At 46.1% G+C, this 25557-nt stretch overlaps 1 protein-coding gene and 1 long non-coding RNA gene across 2 annotated transcripts; both read right to left on the reverse strand.

Moving 5' to 3' along the window:
• Positions 1–6791: 6791 nt before the first annotated feature.
• LOC125022369 lies at positions 6792–7813 on the reverse strand. Its single transcript, XR_007114433.1, has 4 exons — positions 7661–7813; positions 7457–7578; positions 6974–7083; positions 6792–6851 (listed from the first exon to the last, which is right to left on the reverse strand). It is a non-coding gene; the product is annotated as an uncharacterized LOC125022369 (long non-coding RNA).
• A 2514-nt stretch (positions 7814–10327) lies between these two features.
• Positions 10328–14277, reverse strand: LOC125022790 (mucin-5AC-like). Its single transcript, XM_047609716.1, has 2 exons — positions 11688–14277; positions 10328–10351 (listed from the first exon to the last, which is right to left on the reverse strand). Exons 1-2 carry the CDS (start codon positions 13209–13211, stop codon positions 10328–10330), a joined length of 1548 nt encoding a protein of 515 aa, XP_047465672.1. The 5' UTR covers positions 13212–14277.
• Positions 14278–25557: the final 11280 nt, after the last annotated feature.

Below are 25557 nucleotides of genomic sequence, written 5' to 3' on the forward strand. Positions count from 1 at the left end.
AAGTTAACTGGGCTTTCCTCTTTGCCACCCTTCAAAATTTCGGCTTTGGAGAGTGATTTATCCACTGGGTTTCTGCACTGTATAATTCACCTAAGGCCACAGTCACCACTAATGGTATCACATCACAAAGCTTCACCTTACAGAGGGGAACCGGACAAGGATGCCCACTGTCTCCCTTGCTGTTTGCTATATTCATTGAACTGCTCGCATCAGCAATATGTCAGAACTCCAGTATCCAGGGTATTCACTCACCCATCTCTGAACATAAGATCAATTTATATGCTGACGATGTTTTACTTTCCTTGCAACAACCTCAGAGATCATCACAGGAAGCTTATAATTGTATCTCAAAATTCTCAGCCCTCTCTGACTACTCAATCAACTGGTCCAAATCAACAATATTACCAATAACGGACAAAGCATGGGATCCTGCAGACCATAAACCCCATCTTCGCTTTTCCATAGGAAATATCAAATACCTGGGCATAAACATCTCACCTAAATTGTCAGAGTTAGTGCAACTGAATTTTGATCCACTCCTGGGTAAAATCTGTGTTGACCTGAAGCGCTGGACCAATCTTCCCATCTCCCTGATGGGACGCAAAGCAACAGTTAAAATGAAAATTTTGCCACAAATTAATTACTTATTTTCCATGATTCCATTCAAACCCACGTCTGGGGGGGGGCTGCGGTGGGTGGGGTCTCCGTCCGCCTTGGGGTCACCCCTGCCACCCCGGGGGGTGTAGGCGATGCCATTGCTCGGCTGGTCAATGTTGGTTCTTTGGGGTTTCCTGGGGGTCTGTCGCATCCTGGTTGCTATGCTGGGCTGGGGGCAGGGTCTGGTCGGGGGACTTCCTGAGTCCCGGGGGCCCTCGCCCTGTCTGTGGGTCCCGTGGGCTGCTGTTGTGCCTCGGCCCTGCTGCCAGGGACTTGGCCCTCACTTGCCTGCCTCCTAAATTGCACTCACCTCACACTCCCCCATACACTATGTCACTTATTACACCCATAGCTACGTACACCACATACACCCATCACAAGTTTTTAATGCACCTCACCTTGGGGGTCCACCCTGGATCGATCAGGGTCAGGGCAGGCTGCAGGACAGTAGTGTGCTGCAGTCCTCTGACCCACCCGACCCTCCTGGTTGCCCCCTGTCTTAATGCACCACACCACATCCAGGGTCACAGGGTCACAGTGTAGGGTTTTGCTTCATCATCAGGGACTGAAGAAGCACAGTAATAGGGACACTATCACTTTTCATTATCCCGTGGCACGGCTCGGAGGGCCTGGTCTTCCACTGGCAGGGGCATCTTGGGCTGGTGGTCTGTGGCCCCACGGCGGTTGGTAGGGGTACCTACCTAGGTTCTCTGGTGTCCTCTTGGCCGGGCTTTGTCTCCCGGTGCTGCGTGGCGACGGGTCTGTGGCGGCTCCCTTGAGAACTTGGTTGATCTGGTGTTGACTGGTTCGGGTGGTAGCTCGGTGCTTCCCCTCTCCCTTCGATGGGGGGCTGGGGTCTCTCCCTCGCGGGTGGGGGTTCCCTCTTCCTGTGGTCTCTGTGGCCTGGGTGTGCCAAGGGCATGGGGCTGGCACCTTGGCCCCCCTGCTCGGATGGCCCGTACCTGGTTGGGCGCCCCACACTGGGGTGGGGGTTCGCGGGGGCTGGGGCTTCTGACCTGACTCTGGGCCCCGGTAATGGTCTCACTCATATTTAGGGAATGCCCACATGCAAGTGTGTTGTCACCTGCTGCCAGCCCATGCTGGATCACATCGAGAAGAATTGATGAGTCCCGGCTATTAAGGGCTGGATTATTGTTTTCACTCTATCACTATGTACCCTATGGCAGACTTCTGTGGGAATAATTGTTTTTCCCTCCTGCCTCTTATGTATCAACTCAAAAGTATCAGCTCAGCACCTGCAAATGTGGGGATGTTAGATCACACACACAGACAGACAAGCTTTACACAGCGAAAAAAGAGGAACATCAATGCGTGCAATGTGTGTACAGCACATTGAAAAATTATCATCAGGATAATTTTATGCTTAACCAGTTGTCCCCATCAAATTAGGAAAACTCATGAAATACAAAGCAAAAAAAAAAAAAAAAGTCAACTGTTATTTTTTGAATGATGAACACTGAATTGGGTCAAATTGACCCCTAGGGTAATTGGAGGGTTAAATTCAGACACACTGGTTCCCTCCCCCAGACCACCTCTGATGGGAAATGGGGGTTTGCACAACTGGGGTGGATGGCCCCTTGCTAAGGGCCATTCAGTCCCTCTACCAAAGGAGCGACAGTTTGGTCCGTGTCGCTGGCTGTAAGTCGGACTTGTTCCTGGTAAGGGTTGGACGCTGCCAGGGCTGCCCTTCGTCACCAGTTCTGTTCATAATGCTTATGGACAGAAGTTCTAGGTTCTTGGGAATCTGTTATAACATCAAAATATAGTATTTCATAAAGGAGAAAACAACAACCCACACAAATGATAGACTACAGACATACTAGAATAAATAGAAAACAATACAAATTTATACTCTGTGGACTCTTTGTTAAAGCGTCAAGCTGATCCATTTCTAACTCATCAGCCATTGAGATTGCACAGATTAACACAGAAGTAGTCATTAACAACAAGAGAAACGGATACAGATACATGTCTTTATTAATATAGATGGATGAATATTCATATTTATTAAATCAAAAATCATGTATTCCGCCTGAGGAAGTCAAATATATTTAAAACACAAAAACTAACAAGATGATTTAACTATTGTTTTTCTCTATGAAAGAAAATCTTTTAATGTAGGCCCGTTAACTTTTTTTTTCTAAATGAAATACTATATGATATGTATGGAAAATTTAAATATGTATTTCACTCATCAATTTAATTAATAATTTAACATACAAAAATATACAATAATATAATAAGTTATACAAAACCACATCAGTGGTTGTGACAAGCCCCATTTGGCGGATTAAGATATTGTTAAATTTACCTGAAGAACAAATTTTCATACAAAAAAAAATTATTTGTAAATTAACAAGATTCAAGTTTTAGTGCAAAATTAGTGGACATTATCAAGATGGCGCGAAATGGAAATCACATTCCAAATTTCATTGAAGGTGGTCAGCAAAAGACAAGATCACTTTGAGTCTTTGAGAAGTTAATTTTCATTGTCTCGCGTGTAGTAAGGGTTGTTGTAGCCCCCGCTCTGATCATTGGGGTTGTTCTGGGACTCTGCCTGGGTGGATGTGTTACTGCCACCATGGTCGTTGTTCAGCCACTGCAGTAGAAAAAACAGTTAATTGCAAGACAGAGCTTCATTAAGTATTACTTTCCTTTTATTTAAAATGCTATGGAAAGGCAACTGGACTGGAGTTTCTTGAAGACGCTTCATTCAAGTCTTCAGTTCTAAAGAACTGGTGAGGAACTGGCGTTTAAATAAGAACATCTGTGGGTGTTACACTTTAGGTAAACTTCTGCAGAATTCCAATGTTCAATATCACAGCTATGCAGATGACACACAGATATATCTAGCACTGTCCCCAGATGACTATAGGTGTCACTGTTTAGAGCAGGTGAATTTGGATGAACTACAGTTTCCTTCAGTTGAATCAGGAGATAATTGTTGTTGGTGCTAAAATCAAAATACCTCAAATTGCTGTCGCTAAAAACTAGAGATGGGTGGATGAAGCCTTGTGAAGCTTCTGGGGCTTCTTCCTGATTGTACCAGAAAAATCTCTGAAGCCTCAAAGACAGACCCTACCAGTGACATCTAGTGGTCAGCTGATATTATAGCAGCCACAAACTTCCAAATGATTCACACATAAGTCAAGTCAGGCTTAAACGTCTGTGTCAACATTTTGAAATGTTTGAAATGTTGATTCATTACTTGAAACTTGATTAAGATATCAGGCGCAACCCACCTGACACTACAGCCCAATATACACTACACACCCACTACACACTACTGTATGAACAAATGGATGGGTCAAACATTTCCCCATTGTGGGACAATTATGACTTCATTGAAAAATCCAGCGGCCTTTCTTTAGTGCAATTTGAACAAACCATGACCTGGACGACCGAGAACCTTCACAAACACATTTTCTTTACACACAGACAGAGGGAATACCCACCAAGTTCCTCCCTACAGGGAACAGATTTTGCTGACTGTTGCTGGCAGCTGTCTCCAGGCTGGTGCTGCTCTTCCAGGAGTTGTTGACCTTTGCCCGTGGAAGTCTAATAACCCCATCCTTGGTATAAGCTGCCAAGCCATTGGCTGACCCCTTATCAAAGACTGATCCCTGGCTGTTGACTGAGTTGACATTAATCAGTGTTGCCTTGGAAGCAGAGTTGTTGGCGTAGGGCTTTCCGAAGAATCCAGTAGAGTATGTCTTCAACTTTTTCTTTGACAGCCTAACAACATTATAGGAAAATACAGTAGTTAACATCCCTTGCTAGTTAAGGGTGTGTATTAGTGAAACAGAAACATGGCAAAGGATTGACAGAAACAGTGAGGAAGGTTAGAAAGTGGGTGTATAGGGGAAAAACTTACTTGTGAGTGACTAACGGTAGAAGAGCAAGGGACATTAGCAGCAGGGCACCGAGCACAGAGCCGACAATCACCAGGCTAAGCTGCCATGCTAACAAACAACAATGTAGAAGACGTTAATATCACAGCACACAGTAACGTGGCCTAATGTGGGGTTTACAGCTTTTCTCAGTTGCTTTGGTACACAGAATTGAAGTTCTCAAAACTACCTGTTCAATCTTCACGTCACTCTTTGGTACATCCATACAAATGATTATGGGGGGGTGAGACAGAAGAGGTCAAGGACTTATGCTCTTTCCTAATTCGATAACAGCGACACTTGTAGACCATGTTCCCAATCATGGGCCGAGGCTGATGACGGGACAACTGTTCATGAGACTCATTCTGTGTCTTCTGGATATAGCATATAATGGAACTGGAAGCAAGTGCCCAACAAACAGGAATGTCAGGAGGAGTAGGAAGACTGCACTGTAATTCCTACAACACGGCATGTACAGTTTTCAGGAACAAGATTGTCCTATGTTCACATTCCAGCAATGTCATGATCTGTCAACAAATTACAGTGCAAACTGTAAAAGCATAAATGTGAATCTTGTCTAGTCTCTTGCAATCAATCTCCCACATACACTGAGGTGTAACTTACAATAATTGTCAAACTTGAGCCATAGTTTACATCAAAACTACAGAGTACACTGTTATATTGACAACATGACGAAGCGGTTTGACTGTCTGACTCGTACACAATGACACAAGGACGTGTCATCATGATGGCACGACATGTTCACTGACAGATATTTACTCATGAGAGATGAACTAAGGATTTTGAGCAAGAGACTTTGCTTTTGCATGTAATCCATAGCATTTTGCTAATTGTACAAATTGTATTGAGAAATACACTTAGTGTTTTGCAAATGGTGAGGATGATTCGAGAAATGTACCAAAGCGACTGAGAGAAACTGTAATGCCTTGTTTTATAATGATGAAGTTCATATTGCCTATAGTGTTGTATATAAGTGGTATGGTACAGGTCGTTTTATAGTATATGGATAATATTTACAGATGAAAACCAATGTACAAGTGAGATCATATATACAGGTGAGTAATTGTGCTGTTTCTTTCATTAGTGGTTAATTATGTGCTGCATACTCACATTCATTGCAGTTAAAACCAGAATAACCAAATGGACAACTGAAAGACAGAGAAAATGAAATGTCTTTATCATTCAGATAAATGGATGGATGGATGGATGGATGGATAGATGGATGGATGGATGGATGCACTTACTCGATACACTCAGAGTTCACTGCTTTTTGTCCAGAGGGACAAGCTGCAAGAATAGAAATTTTAAAAGTCATTTTGGTTGTTTGGTCAAAGAAATATTAACACACTGCAGACATTCAAAAATCTGAAACTAAATGTTCTCACCACGACAGATTCTGATGCTGAAGTCAGTCGGAACATACTCGTCCTTACAGGTGCAGTTGAAATTCCCATCTGTTGAAGAGCATCTTGCGGTGGCTGCATCACATGGGTTCCACTTACACAGGTTTTCCTCTATAATTTTACAGTGAAGGGGAGGATGGAATGGAGGGAGGGGGTGATGAGAATCGTTCCAAACAACTGACTAATCAGGATGCCATGAAATGAAGTGGGTCTGGATGTACAGTGTCATAGCAGTCTATCACTGAGATGATGTTACTGACTGACTCTGTGAATTTGTGCGTTGTGGGAGAACATGTGCCAACGCAGATGTGACAATAACCGGATAAAAGTCTTGCAGTGAATACCCAATCTGAAGAACTTATCAAAACTAGTGAAACATTAACATTGATCTTACAGACCAAATCAATTAAGCCTTGGATAAATTAATGTCAGAGTTGCAGATAGATTAAAGAACATCTCTGCCTGAGAACAAATCAGTCTTTTTTCCATTGAAGTAGTTAATAATTGGATTAGATCCAGGTAATTAACTCACCAGCAAAAGTTCCTCCTTTTAGTGGACAGTCGGTGCATTCAGTGGCCTTCTCCACCTCCGCTACAACATCTGATGCTGTGATGTCAGATTCTGGTTGTAGATGATCTCTACAGATGCATTGATCCAACCAACATCCTAAATTGATTGTTGTCAGCTGGCCTGTAGGGGACAGAAATCACTCTTAATAATGGTAATGTTAAGTGGGAGGAGGATTTAAGTGAACTGGTTCAAGATAGATGGATGGTTAATTTCTATACTCCAACTTACCCACAGTTCCAGCACTATAGATCGAACATAAGTAGGATCAGATCCCAGACTCTTGTCCAGCTGTGTTTTTGGGAAAAAAGAAATGTGTTTTTGCTTACGTCATCTTGACAACACAGACATATGGTCTGATACCAAACAGTTTAGTATAATTAAAAGACAGAGAGAGAAAATGTATTTTTCACCTCTTGGGTAATAAGGTCTGCAGTCCTTTTGAACGCTGGTGATGCCTTGTCTGACATGCTGTTTTCATATACTATGTCAGGCAGGTTTATGTGTCCGGGAAAAACTTTGGCTAAAACAAGAAAATACCACAGTAAGACAGATTCTCACTTAAAAGCTTATAAATTTTTATTCCTTCTTTTTTTGGAAGAGATTGTATCATGTCTACTGTGTAATTCTGTGACTTCAACATGTACGTTACATACATTTATTGAAGTATTTGAAACTCAGAATTTACATTGGAAACTGTCAAATGTGTAGCTAGCTTAAAACCTGCCATTAGGAGCTTCAGGAATTAAGTAAGAAACAAAAAAACTATTTTTCAAAAGCTGAGACTTAAAGCAAAGTGCTAATTAACATTGGTAATTGAAATAACTTCCCTTATCAACACCAAGTAATACGAATGGGCTTCCTACACTCAAACATACATGCTCCTCATATCTTACCAGGTCACAACGATGTGTTTTGTTGTTGTAGTTATCACCAGCCAGACACAAACATACAAAGCCCTTATTGGCTCGAGCCTCACATGTGCTTCCTTTGCCACAAGGGTTTGAAGCACAGGGATCTGGAAGCGAAAAGAAGCATCATGAGAAAACTGGTGTTTTTCTTGAATAAGCTGTGACCTGTGGGTGATGTTGAGGGAGTACCTGGAACTGCTGTAGTTGTTGCTTCAGGAGCTGCTGTTGTTGTGGCTTCTGTAGCTACTGATGTTGTTGTGGTTTGTGGAGAAGCAGTAGTTGTTGTGGCTTCTGGAGCAACTGTTGTTGTTGTGACTTGTGGAGCAACAGCTGTTGTTGTGGCTTCTGTAGAAACTGATGTTGTTGTGGTTTCTGGAGAAGCAGTAGTTGTTGTGGCTTCTGTAGCAACTGATGTTGTTGTGGTTTCTGGAGAAGTAGAAGTTGTTGTGGCTTCTGTAGCTACTGATGTTGTTGTCGTCTCTGGAGAAGCAGTAGTCGTTGTGGCTTCTATAGCTACTGATGTTGTGGTTTCTGTAGCAACAGTAGTTGTTGTGACTTGTGGAGCAACTACTGTAGTTGTGGCTTCTGTAGCTACTGATGTTGTTGTGGTTTGTGGAGAAGCAGTAGTGGTTGTGGCTTCTGGAGCACCTGTTGTTGTGGTGTCTGTAGCATCAGTAGTTGTTGTGACCTGTGGAGCAACAGCTGTTTTTTGTGGGTTCTGTAGCTACTGATGTTGTTGTGGTTTTCTGGAGAAGCTGTAAATCGTTGTGGCTTCTGTAGCTACTGATGTTGTTGTGGTTTGTGGAGAAGCAGTAGTTGTTGTGGCTTCTGGAGCACCTGTTGTTGTGGTGTCTGTAGCATCAGTAGTTGTTGTGACCTGTGGAGCAACAGCTGTTGTTGTGGCTTCTGTAGCTACTGATGTTGTTGTGGTTTCTGGAGAAGCTGTAGTCGTTGTGGCTTCTGTAGCTACTGATGTTGTTGTGGTTTGTGGAGAAGCAGTAGTTGTTGTGGCTTCTGGAGCACCTGTTGTTGTGATTTCTGTAGCATCAGTAGTTGTTGTGACCTGTGGAGCAACAGCTGTTGTTGTGGGTTCTGTAGCTACTGATGTTGTTGTGGTTTCTGGAGAAGCTGTAGTCGTTGTGGCTTCTGTAGCGACTGATGTTGTTGTGGTTTCTGGAGAGGCAGTAGTTGTTGTGACTTCAGCAGCACCTGTTGTTGTGGTTTCTGTAGCAACAGTAGTTGTTGTGACCTGTGGAGCAACAGTTGATGTTGTGGCTTCTGTAGCAACTGATGTTGAGGTTTCTGTAGCAACAGTAGTTGTTGTGATTTGTGGAGCAACAGCTGTTGTTGTGGCTTCTGTAGCTACTGATGTTGTTGTGGTTTCTGGAGAAGCTGTAGTTGTTGTGGCTTCTGTAGCTACTGAAGTTGTTGTGGTTTCTGGAGAAGCAGTAGGTGTTGTGACTTGTGGAGCAACAGCTGTTGTTGTGGCTTCTGTAGCTACTGATGTTGTTGTCATCTCTGGAGAAGCGGTAGTCGTTGTGGCTTCTGTAGCTACTGATGTTGTTGTGGTTTCTGAAGAAGCTGCAGTAGTTGTTGTGTCCTGTGGAGCAACAGTTGTTGTAGCTTCTGTAACTACTGTTGTTGTTGTCATCTCTGGAGAAGTAGTAGTAGTTGCAATTTCTGTAGCTACTGGTGTTGTTGTGGTTTCTGTAGCAACAGTAGTTGTTGTGACTTGTGGAGCAACAGCTGTTGTTGTGGTTTCTGTAGCTACTGATGTTGTTGTGGTTTCAGGAGAAGCTGTAGTTGTTGTGGCTTCTGTAACTACTGATGTTATTGTGGTTTCAGGAGAAGCTGTAGTTGTTGTGGCTTCTGTAGCTACTGATGTTGCTGTGGTTTGTGGAGAAGCAGTAGTGGTTGTGGCTTCTGGAGCACCTGTTGTTGTGGTGTCTGTAGCATCAGTAGTTGTTGTGACCTGTGGAGCAACAGCTGTTGTTGTGGCTTCTGTAGCTACTGATGTTGTTGTGGTTTCTGGAGAAGCTGTAGTCGTTGTGGCTTCTGTAGATACTGAAGTTGTTGGGGGGTTTGTGGAGAAGCAGTAGTTTGTTGTGGCTTCTGGAGCACCTGTTGTTGTGATTTCTGTAGCATCAGTAGTTGTTGTGACCTGTGGAGCAACAGCTGTTGTTGTGGCTTCTGTAGCTACTGATGTTGTTGTGGTTTCTGGAGAGGCAGTAGTTGTTGTGACTTCAGCAGCACCTGTTGTTGTGGTTTCTGTAGCAACAGTAGTTGTTGTGACCTGTGGAGCAACAGTTGATGTTGTGGCTTGTGGAGCAACAGTTGATGTTGTGGCTTCTGTAGCAACTGATGTTGTGGTTTCTGTAGCAACAGTAGTTGTTGTGACTTGTGGAGCAACAGCTGTTGTTGTGGCTTCTGTAGCTACTGATGTTGTTGTGGTTTCTGGAGAAGCTGTAGTTGTTGTGGCTTCTGTAGCTACTGATGTTATTGTGGTTTCAGGAGAAGCAGTAGTTGTTGTGGCTTCTACAGCACCTGTTGTTGTCGTTTCTGTATCAACAGTAGTTGTTGTGACATGTGGAGCAACAGCTGTTGTTGTGGCTTCTGTAGCTACTGATGTTGTTGTCCTCTCTGGAGAAGTAGTAGTAGTTGCGATTTCTGTAGCTACTGGTGTTGTTGTGGTTTCTGTACCAACAGTAGTTGTTGTGACTTGTGGAGCAACAGCTGTTGTTGTGGTTTCTGTAGCTACTGATGTTGTTGTGGTTTCAGGAGAAGCTGTAGTTGTTGTGGCTTCTGTAGCTACTGATGTTATTGTGGTTTCAGGAGAAGCAGTAGTTGTTGTGGCTTCTACAGCACCTGTTGTTGTCGTTTCTGTATCAACAGTAGTTGTTGTGACATGTGGAGCAACAGCTGTTGTTGTGGCTTCTGTAGCTACTGATGTTGTTGTCGTCTCTGGAGAAGCAGTAGTCGTTGTGTCTTCTGTAGCTACTGATGTTGTTGTGGTTCCTGGAGAAGCAGTAGTTGTTGTGACTTGTGGAGCAACAGCTGTTGTTGTGGCATCTGTAGCGACTGATGTTGTTGTCGTCTCTGGAGAAGCAGTAGTTGTTGTAGCTTCTGATGTTGTTGTGGTTCCTGGAGAAGCTGTAGTCGTTGTGGCTTCTGTGGCTACTGATGTTGTTGTGGTTTCTGGAGAAGTGGTAGTGGTTGTGGCTTCTGTAGCTACTTGTGTTGTTGTGGTTTCTGTAGCAACAGAAGTTGTTGTGACTTGTGGAGTAACAGCTGTTGTTGTGGCTTCTGTAGCTACTGATGTTGTTGTCGTCTCTGGAGAAGTGGTAGTCGTTGTGGCTTCTGGAGCTACAGCTGTTGTTGTGGTTTCAGGAGAAGCTGTAGTTGTTGTAGGTTCTGGAGCTACTGGTTTTGTTGTGGTTTCTGTAGCAATAGAAGTTGTTGTGACTTGTGGAGTAACAGCTGTTGTTGTGTCTTCTGTAGCTACTGATGTTGTTGTGGTTTCTGGAGAAGCAGTAGTTGTTGTGGCTTCTGGAGCACCTGTTGTTGTGGTTTCTGGAGAAAGAGTAGTTGTTGTGGCTTCTGTAGCTACTGATGTTGTTGTGGTTTCTGTAGAAGCAGTAGTTGTTGTAGCGACTGATGTTGTTGTGGCTTCTGTAGAAGCAGTAGTTGTGCTTTCTGTAGCTACTGATGTTGTTGTCGTCTCAGGAGAAGCGGTGGTTGTTGTGGCTTCTGTAGGTACTGATGTTGTTGTCGTCTCTGGAGAAGCAGTAGTCGTTGTGACTACTGGAGCACCTGTTGTTGTGGTTTCTGTAGCAACAGTAGTTGTTGTGGCTTCTGTAGCTACTGATGTTGTTGTGGTTTCAGGAGAAGCTGTAGTCGTTGTGGTTTCTGAAGTTACTGATGTTGTTGTGGTTTCTGGAGAAGGAGTAGTTGTTGTGGCTTCTGTAGCTACTGATGTTGTTGTGATTTGTGAAGAAACAGTAGTTGTTGTGGCTTCTGTAGCTATTGATGTTGTTGTGGTTTCTGTAGAAGCAGTAGTTGTTGTTGCTACTGATGTTGTTGTGGCTTCTGTAGAAGCAGTAGTTGTGGTTTCTGTAGCTACTGATGTTGTTGTGGTTTCTGGAGAAGCAGTAGTTGTTGTGGCGTCTGTAGCAACTGATGTTGTTGTGATTTCAGGAGAAGCAGAAGTTGTTGTGGCTTCTGTAGCAACTGATGTTGTTGTGGTTTCTGGAGAAGCAGTAGTTGTTGTGGCGTCTGTAGCAACTGATGTTGTTGTGATTTCAGGAGAAGCAGAAGTTGTTGTGGCTTCTGGAGCGACAGTTGTTGTAACTTGTGGAGCAAGAGTAGTCGTTGTGGCTTCTGTAGCTACTGATGTTGTTGTGGTTTCTGGAGAAGCAGTAGTTGTTGTGGCGTCTGTAGCAACTGATGTTGTGATTTCAGGAGAAGCAGAAGTTGTTGTGGCTTCTGGAGCGTCAGTTGTTGTAACTTGTGGAGCAACAGTTGTTATTGTGGCTTCTGTAGCAACTGATGTTGTTGTGGTTTCTGTAGAAGCAGTAGTTGTTGTAGCTACTGATGTTGTTGTGGTTCCTGGAGAAGCTGTAGTCGTTGTGGCTTCTGTGGCTACTGATGTTGTTGTGGTTTCTAGAGAAGCGGTAGTCGTTGTGGCTTCTGTAGCTACTTGTGTTGTTGTGGTTTCTGTAGCAACAGAAGTTGTTGTGACTTGTGGAGTAACAGCTGTTGTTGTGGCTTCTGTAGCTACTGATGTAGTTGTCGTCTCTGGTGAAGCTATAGTCGTTGTGGCTTCTGTAGCTACTGATGTTGTTGTGATTTGTGGAGAAACAGTAGTTGTTGTGGCTTCTGTAGCTACTGATGTTGTTGTGGTTTCAGGAGAAGCTGTAGTCGTTGTGGTTTCTGTAGTTACTGATGTTGTTGTGGTTTCTGGAGAAGGAGTAGTTGTTGTGGCTTCTGTAGCTACTGATGTTGTTGTGATTTGTGGAGAAGCAGTAGTTGTTGTGGCGTCTGTAGCAACTGATGTTGTGATTTCAGGAGAAGCAGAAGTTGTTGTGGCTTCTGGAGCGTCAGTTGTTGTAAGTTGTGGAGCAACAGTTGTTGTGGTTTCTGTAGCTACTGATGTTGTTGTGGTTTCTGGAGAAGCAGTAGTTGTTGTGGCTTCTGGAGCACCTGTTGTTGTGGTTTCTGTAGCTACTGATGTTGTTGTTGTCTCTGGAGAAGCGGTAGTCGTTGTGGCTTCTGTAGCTACTGATGTTGTTGTGGTTTCAGGAGAAGCTGTAGTCGTTGTGGTTTCTGTAGTTACTGATGTTGATGTGGTTTCTGTAGAAGCAGTAGTTGTTGTGACCTGTGGAGTAACAGTTGTTGTTGTGGCTTCTGTGGCTACTGATGTTGTTGTGGTTTCTGGAGAAGCAGTAGTTGTTGTGGCTTCTGTGGCTACTGATGTTGTTGTGATTTGTGGAGAAACAGTAGTTGTTGTGGCTTCTGTAGCTACTGATGTTGTTGTGGTTTCAGGAGAAGCTGTAGTCGTTGTGGTTTCTGTAGTTACTGATGTTGTTGTGGTTTCTGGAGAAGGAGTAGTTGTTGTAGCTACTGATGTTGTTGTGGCTTCTGTAGAAGCAGTAGTTGTGCTTTCTGTAGCTACTGATGTTGTTGTCGTCTCAGGAGAAGCAGAAGTTGTTGTGGCTTCTGTAGTTACTGATGTTGTTGTCATCTCTGGAGAAACAGTAGTCGTTGTGGATTCTGTAGCTACTGATGTTGTTGTGGTTTCTGGAGAAGCAGTAGTTGTTGTGGCTTCTGGAGCACCTGTTGTCGTTTCTGTGGCAACAGTAGTTGCTGTGACTTGTGGAGCAACAGTTGTTGTTGTGCTTTCTGTAGCCACTGACTTTGTTGTGGTTTCTGGAGATCCAGTAGTAGTTGTGGCTTCTGGAGCTACTGATGTTGTTGTGGTTTCTGTAGAAGCAGTAGTCGTTGTGGCTTCTGGAGCACCTGTTGTTGTGGTTTCTGGAGAAGCAGTAGTTGTTATGGCTTCTGGAGCACCTGTTGTTGTGGTTTCTGGACCACCTGTTGTTGTGGCTTCTGTATCAACAGCAGTTGTTGTTACTTGTGGAGTAATAGTTGTTGATGTGGCTTCTGTGGCTACTGATGTTGTTGTGGTTTCCGGAGAGGGAGAAGTTGTTGTGGCTTCTGGAGAAGCAGTAGTTGTTGTGGCATCTGGAGTTCCTGTTGTTGTGGTTTCTGGAGAAGCAGTAGTTGTTGTGGCTTCTGGAGCACTTGTTGTTGTGTTTTCTGGAGAATCAGTAGTTGTTGAGGCTTCTGGAGTACTTGTTGTTGTGGTTTCTGGAGAAGCAGTAGTTGTTGTGGCTTCTGGGCCACCTGTTGTTGTGGCTTCTGGAGCTCCTGTTGTTGTGGCTTCTGTATCAACAGTAGTTGTTGTTACTTGTGTGGCAACTGTTGTTGTTGTGACTTGTGAAGCAACGGTAGTTGTTGTGGACTCTGGAGCGACTGGTATTGTTGTGGCTTCTGGAGCAACAGCTGTTGTTGTTGTGGTCTTTGGAGCGACTGTTGTTGTTGTAACTTCGGGAGCAACTGTTGTTGTTGTGTCTTCTGGAGCGACTGTTGTTGTTGTGGCCTCTGGAGCAACAGCAGTTGTTGTGGCCTCTGGAGCAACAGCAGTTGTCGTGGCCTCTGGAACGAGTGGTGTTGTTGTAACTTCTGGAGCAACTGTTGTTGTTGTGATTTGTGAAGCAATGGCAGTTGTTGTGGCCTCTGGAGCAACTGTTGTTGTTGGGCTTCTGGAGTAACTGTTGTTGTTGTGGTCTCTAGAGCAACTGTTGTTGTTGTGGCCTCTGGAGCAACTGTTGTTGTTGTGGCCTCTGGAAACAACAGCAGTTGTTGTGGCCTCTGGAGCAACAGTAGTTGTTGTGGCCTCTGGAGTGAGTGGTGTTGTTGTGGCTTCTGGAGCAACTGTTGTTGTGACTTGTTGAGCAACGGTAGTTGTTGTGGACTCTGGAGCGACTGGTGTTGTTGTGGCTTCTGGAGCAACTGTTGTTGTTGTCACTTGTGGAGCAACAGCAGTTGTTGTGGCCCCTGGAGCAACACTAGTTGTTGTGGCCTCTGGAGCGAGTGGTGTTGTTGTAACTTCTGGAGCAACTGTTGTTGTTGTGACTTGTGGAGCAACAGTTGTTGTTGTGACCTCCGGAGCAACTGTTGTTGTTGTGGCTTCTGGAGCGACTGTTGTAGTTGTGACTTGTGGAGCAACAGTAGTTGTTGTGACTTGTGGAGCAACTGTTGTTGTTGTGGCTTCTGTAGCGACTGTTGTTTTTGTGACTTGTGGAGCAACAGTAGTTGTTGTGACCTCTGGAGCAACTGTTGTTGTTGTGACTTGTGGAGCAACTGTTGTTGTTGTGGCCTCCGGAGCAACTGTTGTTGTTGTAACTTCTGGAGCAACTGTTGTTGTTGTGACTTGTGGAGCAACGGTAGTTGTTGTGGCCTCTGGAGCAACTGATGTTGTTGTGGTCTCTGGGGCAACTGTTGTTGTTGTAACTTCTGGAGCAACTGTTGTTGTTGTGACTTGGGGAGCAACGGTAGTTGTTGTGGCCTCTGGAGCCTCTGTTGTTGTTGTGGCTTCTGGAACCACTGTTGTTGTTGTGGCCTCTGGAGCAACTGTTGTTGTTGCGGCTTCTGGAGTAACTGTTGTTGTTGTGGTCTCTAGAGCAACTGTTGTTGTTGTGGCCTCTGGAGCAACTGTTGTTGTTGTGGCCTCTGGAGCAACAGCAGTTGTTGTGGCCTCTGGAGCAACAGTAGTTGTTGTGGCCTCTGGAGTGAGTGGTGTTGTTGTGGCTTCTGGAGCAACTGTTGTTGTGACTTGTGGAGCAACGGTAGTTGTTGTGGACTCTGGAGCGACTGGTGTTGTTGTGGCTTCTGGAGCAACTGTTGTTGTTGTCACTTGTGGAGCAACAGCAGTTGTTGTGGCCCCTGGAGCAACACTAGTTGTTGTGGCCTCTGGAGCGAGTGGTGTTGTTGTAACTTCTGGAGCAACTGTTGATGTTGTGACTTGTGGAGCAAGAGTGGTTGTTGTGACCTCCGGAGCAACTGTTGTTGTTGTGGCTTCTGGAGCGACTGTTGTTGTTGTGACTTGTGGAGCAACAGTAGTTGTTGTGACCCCCGAAGCGACTGTTGTTGTTGTGGCTTCTGGAGCGACTGTTGTAGTTGTGACTTGTGGAGCAACAGTAGTTGTTGTGACTTGTGGAGCAACTGTTGTTGTTGTGGCTTCTGGAGCGACTGTTGTTGTTGTGACTTGTGGAGCAACAGTAGTTGTTGTGACCTCTGGAGCAACTGTTGTTGTTGTGACTTGTGGAGCAACTGTTGTTGTTGTGGCCTCCGGAGCAACTGTTGTTGTTGTAACTTCTGGAGCAACTGTTGTTGTTGTGACTTGTGGAGCAACGGTAGTTGTTGTGGCCTCTGGAGCAACGGTAGTTGTTGTGGCCTCTGGAGCAACTGATGTTGTTGTGGTCTCTGGGGCAACTGTTGTTGTTGTAACTTCTGGAGCAACTGTTGTTGTTGTGACTTGGGGAGCAACGGTAGTTGTTGTGGCCTCTGGAGCCACTGTTGTTGTTGTGGCTTCTGGAACCACTGTTGTTGTTGTGGCCTCTGGAGCAACTGTTGTTGTTGTAACTTGTGGACCAACTGTTGTTGTTGTGACTTGTGGAGCAACGGTAGTTGTTGTGGCCTCTGGAGCAACTGTTGTTGTCGTGGCTCCTGGAGCAACTGTTATTGTTGTGGGCTCTGGAGCGACTGTTGTTGTTGTAACTTCTGGAGCAACTGTTGTTGTTGTGACTTGTGGAGCAATGGTATTTGTTGTGGCCTCTGGAGCCACTGTTGTTGTTGTGGCTTCTGGAGCGACTGTTATTGTTGTGGCCTCTGGAGCAACTGTCGTTGTTGTCACTTGTGGAGCAACAGCAGTTGTTGTGGCCTCTGGAGCAACAGTTGTTGTTGTAGCCTCTGGAGCAACAGTAGTTGTTGTGGCCTCTGGAGCGAGTGGTGTTGTTGTGGCTTCTGGAGCAACTGTTGTTGTTGTGACTTGTGAAGCAACGGTAGTTGTTGTGGACTCTGGAGCGACTGGTGTTGTTGTGGCTTCTGGAGCAGCTGTTGTTGTTGTGGTCTCTGGAGCGACTGTTGTTGTTGTAACTTCGGGAGCAACTGTTGTTGTTGTGACTTGTGGAGCAACGGTAGTTGTTGTGGTCTCTGGAGCAACTGTTGTTGTTGTGTCTTCTGGAGCGACTGTTGTTGTTGTGGGCCTCTGGAGCAACAGCAGTTGTGTGGCCTCTGGAAACGGCGTGGTGTTGTTTGTAACTTCTGGAGCAACTTTTTGTTGTTGTAGAATTTTTTGGTGGATAACAATGGGCCAGAGTGTTGTGGCCTTTTTACCTTTTGGGGCAACTGTTTGTATTGGTTGCGGGGTTTTTCTGGAGTACTGTTGTTGTGTTTTGGCTTTTGGAACACTGTTGTTGTTTGTGGCCCTGGAGCAACCTGGAATGTGTTGTTTTGTTTGGCCTTGGAGCAACGGTTGTTGTGGCCCCTGGAGCAAGGGGGGGTTTAAAAATTTTTTTGTGGGGTCTGGAGGAGTTGGTGGGTTTTTTCTTCGGAGCAACGTTTTGTTGTGACTTGTGGAGCAAGGTATTGTTGTGGCCCCTGGAGCCACTTTTGGTGGGTGGGGGATTTTTTGTGGCTTTTGGAGCAACTGTTGTTGTTTTTGTCCAAAATTGTGGGCCCTTAGCCAAGTTGTTGTGTCCCCTGGACAACATAGTTGTTGTGGCCTCTGGAGCGAGTGGTGTTGTTGTGGCTTCTGGAGCAGCTGTTGTTTGGTTGTGAACTGTAGTGGGGACCGGGGGTGGTTTGTTGTGCCCTCCGGAGCAACTGTTGTTGTTGTGGCTTTTGGAGCGACTGTTGTTGTTGTAAATTGGGGAGCAACTAGTTGTTGTTGTGACTTTGTGGAGCAACTGTTGTTTGTGGCTCTGGAGAAATGTTTGTTGTTGTGGGGGAAATTGGTTTGGGGCAACAGCAGTAGTTGTTGTGGCCTCTGGAGCAAAAGGGGTTGTTTGTTCTGGAAAATTGGGGGGAATCAGCAACTGGTTTTTGGTATGTTGTGGCCTCCGGGAAGTTTTGGGCCAGAAATGTTGTTGTTGGTAAACTTCTGGGAGCACTGTTTGTTGTTTGTGGCCCTTTGGAGCAACGGAGTTGTTGTGGCCTCTGGAGCAACGGGGGTTAGTTGTTGGTTTTGTGCCTTTTGGCAACTGATTGTTGAGTATGTGGCTCTGGGCGACTGGGGTTGTGTGGTTTGCACTTGGGGAGCAACGCAGTTGTTGTGGCCCCTGGAGCCAACTGTTTGTTGTTGGGCTTTTGGAAACGGGAACTGATGTTGTTGTGGGCCTCGGAAACAACTGTTTGTTGTTGGTTTAAACTTAGTTTTGGGCCAACAGTTGTTGTTGTGACTTGTGGAGCACTGTTGTTGTTGGCTCTGGAGCAACTGTTGTTTGTTGTGGCTTCCCGGAGCAAATGTTTTTTGGTTGTTTTTGTGGCTTTTGGAGCAACGACTGGTAAAAGTTGTTGTAAAATTCTGGAGCAACTGTTGTTGTTGTGACTTGTGGAAGCAATGGATTTGTTGTGGGCCCCTGGAGCCAACTGTTGTTTGTTTGGGCTTCTGGAGCAATGTTTTGTTGTGCCCCTGGGGCAACTGTTGTTGTTTTGGGTCGTCAAATTTTTGGGGCCAGCAACAGCAGTTTTTGTGGCCTCTGGGAGCAACAGTTGTTGTTGTAGGCCTCGATTTTTGGGGGGGAGCAACGTGTTTGTTGTGGCCGGGTCCTGGAGCGATGGTGTTGTTGTGGCTCTGGAGCAACTGTTGTTGTTTGTGACTTTTTTGCCCTGGTAAGGGGCAACGAGTTGTTGTTTTACTCTGGGCAACTGTTGATGTTGTTTGTGGGCTTATTGTGAGCAACTGTTGTTGTTGTGGCTTCTGGAGCGACTGTTGTAGTTGTGACTTGTGGAGCAACAGTAGTTGTTGTGACTTGTGGAGCAACTGTTGTTGTTGTGGTCTCTGGAGCAACTGTTGTTGTTGTGTCTTCTGGAGCGACTGTTGTTGTTGTGGCCTCTGGAGCAACAGCAGTTTTTTGTGGCCTTCTGGACAACATAGTAGTTGTCGTGGCCTCTGGAACGAGTGGTGTTGTTGTAACTTCTGGAGCAACTGTTGTTGTTGTGACTTGTGAAGCAATGGCAGTTGTTGTCGCCTCTGGAGCAACTGTTGTTGTTGCGGCTTCTGGAGCAACTGTTGTTGTTGTGGTCTCTGGAGCAACTGTTGTTGTTGTGTCTTCTGGAGCGACTGTTGTTGTTGTGGCCTCTGGAGCAACAGCAGTTGTTGTGGCCTCTGGAGCAACAGTAGTTGTTGTGGCCTCTGGAGTGAGTGGTGTTGTTGTGGCTTCTGGAGCAACTGTTGTTGTGACTTGTTGAGCAACGGTAGTTGTTGTGGACTCTGGAGCGACTGGTGTTGTTGTGGCTTCTGGAGCAACAGTAGTTGTTGTGACCTGGAGCAACCTTTTTTGTTGAGATTGTTGTTGAACTTTGGAGCAACTGTTTGTTTATGTTGGTGGGCCTCCGGGGCAACTGTTGTTGTTTTCTTCTGGAGCAAATGTTGTTTTTTTGACTTGTGGAGCAACGGGAAATTTTTTGTGGCCCCGAAACACGTGGTTGTTGTGGCTCTGGAGCACTGTGTGTTGTGGCTTTGGGGGCAAAAATGTTGTTTTTAAAAATGTTGTGGCTTTGGAGGGAACGGTAGTTGTTGTGGCCTCTGGAGCCACTGGTTTTTTGTTGTGGCTTCTGGAACACTGTTGTTGTTTTTGGCCTCTGGAGCAACTGTTGTTGTTGTAACTTGTGGACCAACTGTTGTTGTTGTGACTTGTGGAGCAACGGTAGTTGTTGTGGCCTCTGGAGCCACTGTTGTTGTTGTGGCTTCCGGAAACAAACTGTTTTTTGTTGTGGGCCTCTGGAGCAAATGTTGTTGTTGTAACTTTGGACCCAAATGTTTTGTTGTGACTTGTGGAGCAAGGTATTGTTTGTTGGCCTCTGGAGCCACTGGGTTGTTGTGGCTTCTGGAGCGCTGTTGTTGTTGTGCCTCTGAGCAAATGTTTTGTTGAGTTGTTGGTTGACTTGGAGCAACGGAGGTGTTGTGGCCTCTGGAGCAACAGTTTGGCCCAAAGTGTGTTGTTTTACTCTTTGGAGCAACTGTTGTTGTTGTGGCTCTGGAGCGATGTGTTGTTGTCTTCTGGGAGCAATGTTGTTGTTGTGACTTGGAGCAACGGTAGTTGTTTTGGCCCCTGGAGCAAATGGGTTTTTGTTGTGGCTTCTGGAACACTGTTGTTGGTTTTTGGCCTCTGGAGCGAACTGTTGTTGTTGTAACTTGGGACCCAAATGTTGTTGTTTTAAATTGTGGACCCAAATTTGTTGTGGCTTTGGAGCAACGTTGTTGTTGTGCCCCTGGAGCCACTGTTGTTGTTGTGGCCTCTGGAGCAACGCGTTTGTTGTGGGCCCCTGGACAACGTTGTTTGTGTCCTCGGGGAACGTGTTGTTGTAAATTTGGAGCAACGTGTGTTGTTTGTGGGGCTTGTGAAGCAAGGCAGTTTTTGTGGGCCTCTGGAGCAACTGTTGTTGGGTTGCTGGGCCTGATTTGGCCGAACCTGTTGTTGTTGGGGCTCTGGAGCAACTGTGTTTGTTGTGCTTTGGAGCAATGTTTTTGTTGTGGCCTCTGGAGCACGGGGTTGTTGTGGCCTTCTGGAGCAGCAGTTGTTGTTGTGGCTCTGGAGGATGTTGTTGTTGTCTTTGGGGGCAACCCGTTGTTGGTTTTACTTGTTGGAGCAACGGTAGTTTGTTGTTTGGCTCTGGAGCAAAAGTGTTGTTTGTCTTCTGGAGCCAAATGTTGTTGTTGTGCCTTGGGAGCAACACAGTTGTTGTGGCCCCTGGAGCAACTAGTTGTTGTGGCCCCTGGAGCGAGTGGTGTTGTTTTTCTTCTGGAGCAACTGTTGTTGTTGTGGCTTGGGAGCGATGGTTGTTGTAAATCGGAGCAACTGTTGTTGTTTGTGGCTTGGGGGGAAAGTGTTTTGTTGCTTGGGGGCAACATGTTGTTGTTGTGGCTTTGAACCACTGTTGTTGTTGTGGCCTTTTGGAGCACTGTTGTTTTTGTATAAAGTTTGTGACTTGTGGAGCAAGAGTAGTTGTTGTGGCCTCCGGAGCAACTGTTGTTGTTGTGGCTTCTGGAGCAACTGTAGTTGTTGTGGCCCCCGGAGCAACTGTTGTTGTTGTAACTTCTGGAGCAACTGTTGTTGTTGTGACTTGGGGAGCAAGGTAATTTGTTTTTGGCCTCTGAGGGGGCAACTGTTAGTTGTTTGTGGCCCCTGGGGCAACTGTGTTGTTGTAAATTTGGAGCAACCAGTTTGTTGTGGCCCCTTGGGGAGCAACAAGTAGTTGTTGTTGGCCTCTGGAGCGATTGGTTTTTGTTGTGGCTTCTGGGAGCAACTGTTGTTGTTGTGACTTGTGAAACAACGGTAGTTGTTGTGGACTCTGGAGGGGACTGGGGGTTGTTGTGGCTTTTTGGGGCAGCTGTTGTTGTTGTGGTCTCTGGAGCGACTGTTGTTGTTGTAACTTCGGGAGCAACTGTTGTTGTTGTGACTTGTGGAGCAACGGTAGTTGTTGTGGTCTCTGGAGCAACTGTTGTTGTTGTGTCTTCTGGAGCGACTGTTGTTGTTGTGGCCTCTGGAGCAACAGCAGTTGTTGTGGCCTCTGGAGCAACAGTAGTTGTCGTGGCCTCTGGAACGAGTGGTGTTGTTGTAACTTCTGGAGCAACTGTTGTTGTTGTGACTTGTGAAGCAATGGCAGTTGTTGTGGCCTCTGGAGCAACTGTTGTTGTTGCGGCTTCTGGAGCAAATGTTGTTGTTGTGGTCTCTAGAGCGACTGTTGTTGTTGTGGCCTCTGGAGCAACTGTTGTTGTTGTGGCCTCTGGAGCAACAGCAGTTGTTGTGGCCTCTGGAGCAACAGTAGTTGTTGTGGCCTCTGGAGCGAGTGGTGTTGTTGTGGCTTCTGGAGCAACTGTTGTTGTTGTGACTTGTGGAGCAACGGTAGTTGTTGTGGACTCTGGAGCGACTGGGGTTGTTGTCAGTGGGGGCTTTTCTGGCAACCTTTTGTTGTTGTGCCTTGGAGCAATGGTGTTGTTGGCCCCTGGAGCAACTGTTGTTGTTTTGGCCTTGGAGCGAGTGGTTGTTGTGACTCTGGGGGCAACTGTTTTGTTGTGCTTGTGGAGCAAAGTAGTTGTTGTGGCCTCCGGAGCAACGTGTTGTTGTGGCTTTTGGAGGATGTGTTGTTGTCGCTTCAGGAGCAACTGTGGTTGTCACTTCTGGAGCAACGGGGTTGTTGTGGACCTGGAGCAAATGGTTTTTGTTGTTCTTTGGAGCAAAGGTTGTTGTGGCCCCTGGAGCAACAGCAGTTTTTGCCTAGGACGAGGGTTTTTTTAATTCTAAAAGTTTTTTTGGGCAAAGTAGGGTTTTTGTGGCCTCCGGAACGTGTTTTTGTGGCTTCTGGGGGACGTTTTGTTGGTGACTTGTGGGAAACAACAGTTTGTTGTGCTTGGAGCAACTTTTTTTGTGTTGGATTTGGGTGATTGGAGCAAAGTAGTTTTTGTGGCTCTGACGACTGTTGTTTGTTGTGCCTTTGGAGCAACTGTTGTTGTTGTGGCCTCTGGAAGAACCAGCAAGGTTGTTGTGGCCTCTGGAAACAAGTGGGGTTTTTTGTGGCTTTTTGGAGTTTGGGGTGGTGTGTGTTGTTGCTTCTGGAGCAACTGTTGTTTTTGACTTGTGGAGCAACGGGAGTTGTTGTGGCCTCTGGAGCGAGGTGGTGTTGTTGTTGGGCAATTTTTTCCTGGAGCGAAATGTTGTTGTTGTCACTTGTGGGGCAACAAGCAAGGGTTTTTGTTGTGGCCCCTGGGAAGTCGAACACTGTTGTTGTTTTGGGCCCCTCCTGGGAACGGTGTGTTTTTGTTGTAACTTTGGACAACGTTGTTTTTGTGACTTGTGGAGCAAGGTATGTTGTGGCCTGGAGCCCCGTTGTTTTGTTTGGATGTTGGGTGGCTTTTGGAGCGACTGTTTTTTGTTTTTACTTGGGGGCAACAGTGTTGTTGTGACTTGTGGAGCAACGGTAGTTGTTGTGGTCTCTGGAGCAACTGTTGTTGTTTTGTTCTTCTGGAGCGACTGTTGTTGTTGTGGCCTCTTGGGGCAACAGCAGTTGTTTGTGGCTTTGGAGCAACGAGTTGTCGTGGCCTCTGGAACGAGTGGGTGTTGTTGTAAACTTCTGGAGCAACTGTTGTTGGTTGTGATTGTGAAGCAATGTGCAGTTGTTGTGCCTCTGGAGCAACTGTTGTTGTTGGGGGCTTCTGGAGAACTGTTGTTGTTGTGGTCCTGGAGCAAATGTTGTTGTTGTGCTTCTGGAGCACTGTTGGGGTTTTTGTGGCCTCTGGAGCAACAGCAGTTGTTGTGGCCTCTGGAGCAAAACTGTTGTTGTTGTGGCCTCTGGAGTGAGTGGTGTTGTTGTGGCCTCTGGAGCAACTGTTGTTGTGACTTTTTTGGAGCAACGGTAGTTGTTGTGGACTCGTGACGACCTGGTGTTGTTGTGGGTTCTGGGGCAACTGTTGTTGTTGTCACTTGTGGAGCAACAGCAGTTGTTGTGGCCCCTGGAGCAACACTAGTTGTTGTGGCCTCTGGAGCGAGTGGTGTTGTTGTAACTTCTGGAGCAACTGTTGATGTTGTGACTTGTGGAGCAAGAGTGGTTGTTGTGACCTCCGGAGCAACTGTTGTTGTTGTGGCTTTTCGCTGGAGGACTTTTGGGAATGTTTTTTGGCTTTGGAGCGACTGTTTGTGGTTTTTAAGGGGTTTTGACTTGTGGAGCAACAGTAGTTGTTGTACTTGGAGCAACGGTTGTTGTGTGGCCTTGGAGGGGACCGAGCTAATGTTGTTTTAAATTTTTGGAGCAAATGGTGTTGTTGTGGTCTGGAGCGAGGGTTGGTGTTGTTGTGGCTTCTGGAGCAGCTGTTGTTGTTGTGGGTCTCTGGAAGGACTGTTGTTGTTGTAACTTTCGGAGCAACTTGTTGTTGTGACTTGGGGAGCAACGGGAGTTGTTGTGGCCCCTGGACAAATTTTGTTGTTTGTGGCTTCTGGAGCCACTGTTTGTTGTTTTGGCCTCTGGAGCAACTGTGTTGTTTTTAAATTGTGGACCAACGTTAGTTGTTGGCTTTGGAGCAAGGTGTTGTTGTGGCTCTGGAGCCAAATGGGTTGTTGTGGCTTTTGGAGCACCTGTGTTTTTTGTGGTCCTGGAGCGACTGTTGTTGTTGTACTTCGGGGGCCGACACTGTTGTTTGTTGTAAATTTGGGGGCAACGGGGTTGTTGTGGCTTTGGAGCAAAGTATTTTTGGTGGCCTCTGGAAACCATGGTGTTTTGTGCTTTTGGAGCACGTTGTTGTTGTGGTCCCCTGGGGCGACTTTGTTGTTGTAACTTCGGGAGCAACTGTTGTTGTTGTGACTTGTGGAGCAACGGTAGTTGTTGTGGTCTCTGGGGCAACTGTTGTTGTTTGTGGTCTTCTGGAACCAAATGTTGTTGTTTTGGCCTTTTGGAGCAAATGTTGTTGTTGTGGCTCTGGGCAACCAACTGTTGTTGTGGCCTTGGACCCAACTGTGTTGTTTGACTTTGGAGGCAAAGGTGTTGTTGTGGCCTTTTGGACACTGTTGTTGTTGTGGCTTCCGGAGCAGCTGTTGTTGTTGTGGTCTCTGGAGCGACTGTTGTTGTTGTAACTTCGGGAGCAACTGTTGTTGTTGTGACTTGTGGAGCAACGGTAGTTGTTGTGGTCTCTGGAGCAATGGTAGTTGTTGTGGCCTCTGGAGCAACCTGTTTGTTTGTAAAGGGGTTGGCTTGGAGCAACTGTTTGTTGTGGTTGTGGGTTTTGGGCCGGACTGTTTTTGTTTGGGCTCTGGAAGCAAATGTTGTTGTTGTACTTGGGAGCAATTTTTTGGGATTTGTTGGGCCATTGGGGCCCTGGGCAGTGGTGTTGTGGCTTCTGGAGCAACTGTTGTTGTTGTGGTCTCTGGAGCGACTGTTGTTGTTGTAACTTCGGGAGCAACTGTTGTTGTTGTGACTTGTGAAGCAACGGTAGTTGTTGTGGTCTCTGGAGCAACAGTAGTTGTTGTGTCTTCTGGAGCGACTGTTGTTGTTGTGGCCTCTGGAGCAACAGCAGTTGTTGTGGCCTCTGGAGCAACGGTAGTTGTTGTGGACTCTGGAGCGACTGGTGTTGTTGTGGCTTCTGGAGCAGCTGTTGTTGTTGTGGTCTCTGGAGCGACTGTTGTTGTTGTAACTTCGGGAGCAACTGTTGTTGTTGTGACTTGGGGAGCAACGGTAGTTGTTGTGGCCTCTGGAGCCACTGTTGTTGTTGTGGCTTCTGGAACCACTGTTGTTGTTGTGGCCTCTGGAGCAACTGTTGTTGTTGTAACTTGTGGACCAACTGTTGTTGTTGTGACTTGTGGAGCAACGGTAGTTGTTGTGGCCTCTGGAGCAACTGTTGTTGTCGTGGCTCCTGGAGCAACTGTTATTGTTGTGGGCTCTGGAGCGACTGTTTTTGGGGGTAACTTCTGGAGCAACTGTTGTTGTGGTGACTTGTGGAGCAATGGTATTTGTTGTCGCTTCTGGAGCCACTGTTGTTGTTGTGGCTTCTGGAGCTACTGTTGTTGTTGTCGCCTCGGGAGCAACTGTCGTTGTTGTCGCTTGTGGAGCAACAGCAGTTGTTGTGGCCTCTGGAGCAACAGTTTTGTTGGGGTTTTGTGGACTCTGGAGCGACTGTTGTTGTTGTGGCTTCTGGAGCAACTGTTGTTGTTGTGACTTGTGGAGCAACGGTAGTTGTTGTGGCCTCTGGAGCGACTGGTGTTGTTGTGGCTTCTGGAGCAGCTGTTGTTGTTGTGGTCTCTGGAGCGACTGTTGTT

Source organism: Mugil cephalus, chromosome 16, assembly GCF_022458985.1.
Source record: "Mugil cephalus isolate CIBA_MC_2020 chromosome 16, CIBA_Mcephalus_1.1, whole genome shotgun sequence".
Classification (NCBI taxonomy): Eukaryota; Metazoa; Chordata; class Actinopteri; order Mugiliformes; family Mugilidae; genus Mugil; species Mugil cephalus.

What these genes read in the sequence shown, in the direction of transcription:
- LOC125022790 (XM_047609716.1), bottom strand. Translation starts at nt 13,211, where the DNA reads ATGACAACAACATCAGTAACTACAGAAGCCACAACAACTTCTGCTTCT. An exon ending in CAACATCAGTTGCTACAGAA is followed by an intron (nt 10,352 to 11,687) that starts GCCACAACAACT and finishes CTGTTGATACAG; the next exon opens with AAACGACAACAACAGGTGCT.